General features: G+C 43.3%; 1 protein-coding gene across 2 annotated transcripts in view; it reads left to right on the top strand.

Annotated features, from left to right (window-relative positions):
- GALNT11 (polypeptide N-acetylgalactosaminyltransferase 11) overlaps nucleotides 1–7609 on the top strand; it is a 29035-nt gene extending 21426 nt beyond the window's left edge. For both annotated transcript variants that reach the window (XM_018553122.1, XM_018553121.1), the window contains exons 7-12: nucleotides 2715–2832; nucleotides 3759–3911; nucleotides 4637–4855; nucleotides 5689–5793; nucleotides 6071–6208; nucleotides 7378–7609. In XM_018553122.1, the coding sequence (XP_018408624.1) occupies nucleotides 2715–2832; nucleotides 3759–3911; nucleotides 4637–4855; nucleotides 5689–5793; nucleotides 6071–6208; nucleotides 7378–7509 (865 nt within the window). In that variant the 3' untranslated portion in view covers nucleotides 7510–7609. The remainder of the gene's footprint in view (nucleotides 1–2714; nucleotides 2833–3758; nucleotides 3912–4636; nucleotides 4856–5688; nucleotides 5794–6070; nucleotides 6209–7377) is intronic.
- Nucleotides 7610–10254: the final 2645 nt, after the last annotated feature.

Consider the following 10254-nt stretch of genomic DNA (forward strand, 5'->3'; position numbering starts at 1 on the left):
CAATCTCTCACACACAAGTACAGATTCTTGCCCAAGTACTCAGACACAAGTACAGATACTTGCCCAAGTACTCACAGACACAAGTACAGATACTTGCCCAAGTACTCACAGACACAAGTACAGATACTTGCCCAAGTACTCACAGACACAAGTACAGATACTTGCCCAAGTACTCACAGACACAAGTACAGATACTTGCCCAAGTACTCACAGACACAAGTACAGATACTTGCCCAAGTACTGATACATTTTTGTTTATTGTCATGTGACAGTTTTTCTAAAACAATACAGACTAATGATTTCAGGACAGTGGTGGAGCGCCGGAGCCAGGTCACAGCTGCAACCAGGGTGGTAGTTCTCATGAAAATGCCAAGTATCAGCAATTGGATCTGAACTGGTATAGGTGCATCCCTACCCACAATTTGAGGGTGCTCTTGAAGATACGTGAACATGAGAGTCTGCATTTAAAGTTTGCCCACAGATTGGTAGCAGTAAAATGAAGACTGGTTCATGTTAATATTTAGGCAATCCGAACTAACACAGCCACAGAATAAAGACTGACGCCTTTAGCAGTGATGAGGTGGATTATGTACAAATACCCAGCCTCTACCCCTTACTTCTGTCCTAAGATTGAGATCACATGCTTTTCCAGTCACCACATTCCCGGAGTTTCTGGAAAGAGGGATTACACACACATTAACAACAACAAGTTGGTTGAACTGTGGCTTTGTTTTCATGTAGTAACCACCAGAATACACTGCTTTAGTCTGGGATTCTTGTCATAGCTGCTTTTCTACTTTGTGTCCCTGATTGGAGAAGGCTGGATTTCCTCTCAGTGGTGTCCCAGCCAGCTCCTGCTGTAATGTGAATACATGACCTGGCTCTCTGTATCTGCCTGGAAGCTGAATGATTCATTTGTCCAAGAACAGGATACTATTAGATTCTATTAGCTGGATGGGATTTTGGAAAATGTTTTGTGGTTGCGTTGGCTGCATATCTGGATTGCTGTAAATATGGAGAACCGCAATATGGAAGTGATTTTAACTTTCCTGAACTGGGTTGAGCTAAAAAAAATATTTCCCAGCATTGGCATACCTTCCATCATCTGGTGTTTGTCCGCCACACTACTTTTTATTGAAAAGTATAAATGTTACCTTATTACTAATGCTATGGTTAGTTTGTCCTTCCATAATAGTAAATCACAAAGGATCCGCGCTCCTTATCCTCGGGATCTAACCCTCAACAGCTGCGCAAAAAATGCAATCCTATAAGGTGCATGCAGCGAACCAGATATTTGAACAATGTCTCTGAATACAATGTCTCTAATAAATTTTCCACAGTGATGGGTCCTCCCGTCTGCGTCCTCCCACCAGTGACTCAGAAATGCACTCATCAGATCAGGTGGACCATTGGGAAGAATGGTCTAACAGCACTTAAGCGTAGTTGGTTTGGTTTTCTCATCCATCCGATCAATGATTCCAGCATCTGTACCCCTCCTTTTTGTATGTAGTAACTCACCTGATTTTCATAAAAATATTCAGAAAACATCCAGAGTGTAATCCACTAAACTACACTAAATTATTAAAAAAGATTAAAAACACTCACAAAGGTATATGAACGCAATCTCTTCTCTGTAAATGTTTTTCTGTAACCACTGGCGGCTGGCTTTGTATATTTCCACCAAAAAAAGCCTTCCTTCACAGAAAGATCCCACATATCAAATCCTTCCTTGCTCGTTAGCAGTGACCTCAGCATGTATGTCTGCCCACTGACGCGTTTCTTCATGTGACTTCCTCTGTTTTCTGGACTAGGAGTCAGCACTGTGCAGCCTGTATCCCATGGGCTAACTGACCTCTCATTTGTATTGTAAGGACTGACCGGCCCCTTTCCTGTGTCATACAGGTTTACTGGTTCATTACTTCTATTCTTCAAGCTAAATGCTTTGTTTGTCAATACCTGCAGGCTGACTGGGCCCTAAAGAGCTGATTGGCCCCCTCAGCTGTATCTTACGGGGTGACAAACCCCTCACCTGTATGCTCCTGGCTGACAGGTTCATTACATACAACCTTCAGGCTCAATGCCGCATTATTGGAACACTGCAGGCTTAGTAGGCCTCTAGATGTAGCCAGATGTGTCTTACAGAGAGGCTGTATCTAAAGAGAAGTCTTTGCCCTCTTTGTGGCTGCCGGAGCTGTGCAGGGTGGCCTGCGTCAGGATGAGGCCGAACATGCCAGAACAGATGATTCCACTGCTCCTCTCCTGGTGGGCACAGCAATGCCAGTGTTGGTGCTGCAGCAGGATGGGGGGTCATGTAGCCAGGAGAAATGCTCTCGCTCAGGATCACAGCATGTGAATGTTCTCCACCAGAGTCCTCTTCCTCCAGCCCTCTTCTGTCGTTGCATCTATCACTCTTCGTGAAGTCTGACAATAACTGTAGCAGCTCTTTGCTGAGCTGCTACACGCTGAAACACGATTAAAAATGCCCAAATATGCCCTTTCAGAAATGATGCTGAAACGCTGCCGCCCTGGTGTGAATGGGGCCTTCTAGCAGCTCTCACCCCAACAATAACTAAGGGAGTTCAGTCTGCCCTTCCAGCTTCTGATCCATACACAAACCCTTTGAGCAGATTAAATGATTCAGATTTGTTTCTTCTGGAACTTTTAACATGATCTGTTCTCAGAAATATGACTTCTCACAATTGTTGGAATTGCAGGTCTCCCACGATGGCTGGAGGTCTCTTTGCAATGGACAGGGAATACTTTAATACACTGGGCCAGTATGATAGTGGCATGGACATCTGGGGTGGAGAGAACCTGGAAATATCGTTTCGGGTAAGTACCAATCGCTTTGGCATGTTTCATTTTTCTATCATTTGTGTGATTGGACGGTTTCTAACGCTTTGAAATTGCTTTGAGGAAAAATTCCAGTGAATAATGTTCCTTTCACTTCCGAGTCCCAATTATAGGAGTGAGCTTATAAAGGGATCTTTTTGTACTTTGAAACAAAAATTCCCCCCTCCAAGTAATAAGTCTGTATTGCCTGGATGCTAATGTTTTGTGACGTAAAGTCCTTATGTGAAGAATATCTCTATTGTATGTCCCTGCAAACAGTCAGACGCTCGGCAGCTCCATATTGGGTGATGTTATTGTGGACGGGTATCACAATGCAAAGACTGGCAATTGCTAAGTGTATTTCCTATAACATATAATAGGAATGATCTCTTGGCTACACTATTTTGTAGATGAGAGAGTAAGAACAGAATTCACACCGCATTTAATCACACAGCCTGTAATTCTAGAGTTTTTCAGTTAAAAGGTGGAAAGCTCCATCAATTGATTGACGGGGACAATAAATTCACAAATGAAAGGTAATTGGTCAGTTCATTCCAAATGGGTTTGCAAAGCGGAACCATCTGACTTATGGTGGGTGCAAACAGATGATTTGCATGAACCAGAGGGGGAGGACCTTTGCTGCTGGGGGCTGCCCACCAGTTGATGGATAACACATAATATTTGAGGTTGAATAAAGACATTAGTCCATCAAGTCCAACCTATTAGGATCTCATTTTAGGAGTACCCGTACCCCTGTATATTACGGTCCCTTAAGAAATCGTCCAAAAGTTTCTTGAACAACTCCACATTATTTGCTGAAAACACTTTTTATTAAAAGGTGAAAACAAAAATTGCGTGGTTCTTAAGCGCTTTTGGAAATTGAGATGCTGAGAGTAAAGAAATGTCATTTAATATCTGTATTTCAGATCTGGATGTGTGGTGGAAGTCTACTCATTGTACCCTGCTCTAGGGTGGGGCACATCTTCCGTAAGAGGCGTCCGTATGGTTCTCCAGGAGGCCATGACACTATGGCCCACAATTCTTTACGATTGGCACATGTGTGGATGGATGAATATAAGGTAATGTCTGATTTATAAAGCCCCAAATATTTAGTTAGCTTGCAATTAAACAGTTACTTTTAAATGAATCTCATATGAACCCTCTTTAGGAAAATGACACACCACAGCAGTTTTTATAGGACTGCATCCAAGCCTCCAGGTTCTCTGGTGCAGTCTTGGAAAACCATAGCCAGGCTGCCCTTTTTGGGTCTCGGTTTTGCATTGTCTTTCCCAAAACAGGCGGTGCTGTCCTGCAGTTTTGTGCGGCTCAAGGTTGGGAGTGTTATTTAGAACAATGAATGGCTCTTATCCTACAGCGGGTTGCTGCGACCCTTTAACTGAGCCTGGTTTTATGTGCTGTTGAGGGGTGCAGAACGTTATGAGTCCTCGATCATTAAAGGAACAAACCTCAGGGTCGCTGTATAACACCTATAGAGCCAAGAGCGGGCTTGGCAATCTGACTGGTTTCATTTTTAACCAATATTCATCAGGACCAAGTGCCACATCTGTAGTTATGTGGTTGTTTCCTTTCTCCTGGCTTTTAAGTTCTGGGTCCAGCTGCAGGGAAAGAATGTGTTCTGGGTATGTTATTGCTGTCAGAAGAGTGGGGATGGCATATGGCTACAGAATGGGGGGATCCCTACTGATCTGCAGAGTAGTGAGGCTCTTGGGGGATGGGGAAGACTTCAGTGTTCTCATGATTTTATAACCTTTTTGTTTTTCATCTTTATTCACTTGGTTGTTAGGAGCAATACTTTGCCCTCAGACCAGAGCTCAGGAACAGGGAGTATGGCGATATCAGCGAGCGAGTGGCATTAAGGGACAGATTAAATTGCAAGTCGTTTAGATGGTACCTGGACATTATATATCCTGAGATGCAAATTTCTGGACCGAACGCCAAACCTCAGCCGCCTGTGTTTGTCAACAGAGGTCAGAAACGAGCAAAAGTTCTACAGCGTGGGAGGGTAAGCTCCAGAAAAGACACCAATGTCTTCCACTAGCTCTGCTATAACTTGAATTAAGTTCTGTTTACGTTGGACTGTGGACCAATATTAATGAAGTGACAATTGTAACATAGTAAACATGCGTTGTCCTTGTCAGACTAATAAATGAATTTGTAGAATGTATTGTCTTCTCCATCTGTTCAGGCCACTATCTGCACTAGTAGAGTAGTACACAAAAGGACCATCAGAGTACATTTAAAGTAGTATGAAACTCTCAAACCTTTTTCAGTAATGAATCTCGATCAAACAAATGATATATTGCCAGCAAACTATTACTTTATATTTTTGCCTAAGCACTTCGTAGATGGAGTGCTGCTGGAGATTGTGCTGTCTCTTGGGATCTTGTACTCAAGTTTAGGGAAGCATGATAACTATCTTGGAGGGGAGCGAGGTAGGGCCTTGCATTGTTGTCTGTGTGTAATGGGAGACTCGCACAGCTTGCTAGCGCACACAAGGGTTGCTCCATAGGACCCTGCAAGAGAAAGGAGCCACCTGAAACAGGATATCAGAGCCAGTGCTCAGGGACCTGATTCTGCAGGAAGCTATAACCTTTAACCCTTTCGCTGTACAAGGACGTACGTCGTACGGAGCTACAAAAGTGCTTCCAGCTGGCGAGCTCAGTACGTCGTACGGACCTGGCATTTACAGTTCTACTATAAGCTGATGGTCGCTTTAGCGACCATCAGCTTATAGTAGAACTGTTCAGCAGACTGTCCCCTTTAAATTAATAGAATTCAAAATAGGTTAAAAACCTTTTGACTTTGAAATCATTTCAAAATGTCTGTCTCCTTCAGCTAATTAACATGCAAACACATCGATGTCTCGTGGCCCAGGGTCATCCGAGCCAGAAGGGGGGGCTAGTAGTAGCAAAGCAGTGTGACTACAATGACTCTGATCAGGTATGTGTTATCGTATTCTACTCCACTCTTGCGAGTTTGCTTACTGCTCTGTTTGTTTCTCTGCTTTCCACTTCTAAGTTCAGTGCTAATATTTTTTTTTCTTTTAACAATATCCAACCTAATAAGTGGATAGAAGTTGCACCTTTGCTATTTCTGGTGACCTATGTCCTGTCTCTAGTTGACATCATCATATTGAGTTTATTGTTCTGTTCATTTTGCACTTGAAAGGGGTAAAAAGGAAATCAAAGTTTGTTTTTTTGTTTGATGGCCCTTTCAGATCTGGACTTACAATGAAGAACACGAGCTTATCCTTAGCAATCTTCTTTGCCTGGATGTGTCAGAAACTCGATCCTCAGATCCTCCTCGTCTCATGAAGTGTCATGGATCCGGGGGATCACAGCAATGGGTTTTTGGTGTAAGTACATTTTATATGTCATACATACATACTGTATATTATACATACCTGCGGGGGGCGAGAAATACACTATCCAGCCAATAGTTTGTGGACACCTGACCATTAGACATATGTATTTACCAGATGTATGTGAACCCTGCGCCCCCCTCCCCCTCCAAATGATTGCGTTCAGGTGTTTCCAGTTAAGGATACTGTTAATGCTATAGCATACAAACGCATTTTAGACAATTGTGTCCTGCTTTAGAGCAGAAAAGCCCTCTGGGTTGTGCCCCTTAGGCAAAGGCAAGCTCCATAAAGACATGGTTTGGTGTGGAGGAAATTGCAGCCTCGGTGGCCAATAGGAATGTGCAGGAAAGGGACAGACAAGCTTTTTGGCACTTTTAAGGAAGCTTCAAATAGGTGTTCATGACTGTAAGGTGTTGGAGTCTGCCGCAGGTATGTGCAGACACCTTTTACGATTCTGCACTTTTTACCTGTCACATTTTTTAAATTCTGTCTCCCAGAGTCTTGGTAAGGCCCCGATGCCCAACCTGCAGGCCTTCAAGTCTTTTTTTTGTGGACTTTGTACCCCAGCTGCACTAAAAGTATTGATTTTGTAATGTGGTAATAGTACTGATGTCTGCTAGGTTCATGAAAACTGTCCCCAGTCTCTGACTAGCCTTTTAGTATGACTCTAGCATTTCATATGTTGGACATTATGTGCGGCCCTTTAGTGTTGTCAGGGGCCCAGTTGTTGCCCCCTATACCGTGTTGGTTGAAACACTGCAATGATCACTCAAATTATGAACTCGCTATACTTTCCCTTTTCAGGGTTAATAATACAAATCGGAAACTTGGACAGTTTATAAAGTGTTTGTTCTACATTTATATTGCTGCCAACTCCTTTTTATAAGAGGTCTGGAGCTTCTTAATAAAAAAATGGTGCGCACATTACAGTGAAGAGTGTGCTTGTGCGGAGTTCCACCCTTGTTTTAGTTCATTGCAGCAATTCCATCCTCGGCTGCTTCCAGAGAACATCTCATTAAGCGTGTGCTGGGCCATGGATCAGGAACATTTCTGGAGTACAATTATTATGTTTTATGAGCTATGAGGCTTTTTTTTTTATTTTTTTTATTGCTTCATCTAAAAGGTATCCAAAACTGACTGAATATGTTCTTTCTCACATGCAGAAAAATAACCGTCTGTACCAAGTGTCCGTGGGCCAGTGCATGAAGCTTGTTGACTCCCTTAGTCACAAGGGATACGTCGCTATGGCAATCTGTGACGGGTCACCATCTCAGCAGTGGCACATGGAAAGCTAAGGTGTCACACTGACATGCCTGACCTTCTTCAAAAACTACATGGACTCTATGGCACCACACGCCGTATGCTGCTATTTTAATATGAAATGGTTTTACAGAAAATATTGCCGGAATGACGGCACAATGCGCATGTAGGCAGCCAGCTCGTACCTGTCCGCATAGCAGAAGACGCTTCCCATTACTAATGTGCAAGTCCCTAAGCATTAGAGGGTGTAAAGATTTTTTAATTTGTTTTAAATATTCATGAAACTTATTTGGTACATGAAAAATAATTTAACCATTTTAAATGGCTTTTATTTACCTTTTACAGTATATCATCATGAAAGTATTGAAGTACTTTTAAAACATAAGAGTTCAATCACATGAGCGGCATTAGGAATTCTCAACACCTTGTTACGTTATTAGTGACAATAGTTATACTTTACATTGCTTTTGGCATTTCTAATAAAACTGTTCAAATATTCTTTTCATTTGTTCTTCATTAAGATGTCAGATTGTCTTTTCCGTTTTGAAAACCTTAAAGTAGAACTAAACTCTCACCAGAATAATTTGTATGTAAATCAGGACGGTATTACTTGTTTAAACCAAAACCGTTTTTCCACACTCTCTGTACATGTTTTCTCTCCCTGCATTGATCACATTCTGTGGACTCTTTGTAGTAACATGTGCTGCTTGTAGTCCAATTGGGGACACACAGGAACGGGAGACAACTGTATCTGTGAATTCATGTTGCTTGAATTTGTTATTGGGGATGCACCAATACCGGTATTTCGGTTTTGAGTACGAGTACCGATTTTTTTTTTTTTTTTTTCAGTACCTGCCGATACTGAATACAGAGTACCGGATGTCCTATTCAGGAAGCCAGGCGGCGTGTAAAGACTCACCACCTGGCTTACCGATTAGCAGGGAAGCCGTCCCCATGCTGCTTGTCAGTACGAGTACTCGCCCAAATGCTCCAATGCCTAGCCCAGGGGTCAGCAACACTTAAAGAGCCATTTGGACCCGTTTCACACAGAAAAGAAAACACAGAGAGCCACAAAACCCTTTTGACATCTAAAATGAAGATATCACGGCATATATAATTTTTTACCTTTTTATGCTATGTATAGCATGTATATAGGTATATGTGGGCTTAGTAACGCACTGGACTCTGGGCTCAGTTGTTCGGTGCTGAAATGCCACTTCTATCCGAGTCTGAGTGCGATCTCACATTCCACCCCACTCACAAAGTCGGATAGAAGAGTTTCAGGACAGAACAGCTGTTCCACCCCACTCACAAAGTCGGATAGAAGAGTTTCAGGACAGAACAGCTGTTGCAGGGCAGATCGGTTCTCCTGCACATACGATTTGCGATGCCGATCTGCCCTGGAACAGCTGAGAAAGCGTTGGAATGTTTGACCTATTGGTGGTCACATTCCACCGCCAAAAAACTGGGCGGGGTTACATTGATATGTGTGACCACATCACTGATCACACATTCCAACCTAGACACAAACTTTGATAGAACAGTGTAATGTTCCCCATTTATAATCCACTTGTCTAATTAAATGAAATAACAGCGCACACAGTGTACAGTTACACCCGTAGTTCCGCCCCTGGACAGGGAGCCGCAGCAGATGGATGAAAGAGCCACATGCGGCTCCAGAGCCATGGGTTGCTGACCCCGGGCCTAGCCCGATACTTCCCTTCACTTATAATGAGAAAGCATGGAGCCGGCTTTCTGGCCAATCAGGAAGCCGGGCGCCGTGTAATGACGCGACACCCAGCTTCCCGATTGGCCGGGAAGCCGGCTCCATGCTCCCTCGTTACAAGTGAAGTATCGGGCTAGGCATCGGAGCATTTGGGCGAGTATTGGGGACAGAGGAAAGAGCATCCACCCTCCCTGCACCCTTTCTTAGAGAGGAAAAAAAACCCCTTTGAACACACGAGCAGATGACGGCATGAGCCTGTGTCCAAGAGACACTTTCTTTGCATGGCCTTTGAGGGAACCTCTCTTTAGATCTGCCAGGTCTTCTGGATCAAGGTTTCTCAAGGATCAGCTTCCACACTTTCCTGTTAAGGCACGGTCTACTACACCTCTTGGAGTCAGCTATGTGCCTCTTGGAAAACATGTGAACAGAGTGGCAACCTTGCAAATATGAGACACAGCACCCAAATTCTACCAGGTGGTGGAAGCCAGCTTCGGGCGTAAGGTCCTTCAGGCGACACTTTGCGCTGCAGGCAGTTCTCAGTTCGGTTGTCTTCTTGGGCCTGTTAGCATTTGTTTGCTGTGTTGCTCACCCCTCTGTTGGACTGCGTTTGGCAGTTTCAACAATTCCCGTGCCCCTTAATGGATACAAAAAGAAAATGTTTGTTGTCACTGTATAATTCTTTTTGCTTGAAGGCCATTGAGGGACACAAGCCCCACCCTTCTATGTTTGTGATCATGCTTTTGGTACTGCTTTGTCACAAAACCGAGGCATGCTGGTAGTAGGAGGGGGGTTATCCTAGGCTGGCCTACAATTGTTGTTGTTGTTGTTGACCAGTGTCCAATCCTTCTGTGGGCAGCAGTATAAACGGAAGGTTTAGCACTTTCTTTGTCCCTCAGTGGACTGTAAGAAAATGATTTTATGGGGAGTACAAAAATATTTTAAAATCCTAACTAGTGTTTGGTGGCCTAATGTAAATGGCGCATTTAAATATTTGCGATGAGCTTTAAAGAAACCCTAAAGGCAAATAAAAATAAATAATCAAGTACATATGTTT

Source organism: Nanorana parkeri, unplaced genomic scaffold (assembly GCF_000935625.1).
Source record: "Nanorana parkeri isolate BGI_ZX_2015 unplaced genomic scaffold, ASM93562v1 scaffold110, whole genome shotgun sequence".
Classification (NCBI taxonomy): domain Eukaryota; kingdom Metazoa; phylum Chordata; class Amphibia; order Anura; family Dicroglossidae; genus Nanorana; species Nanorana parkeri.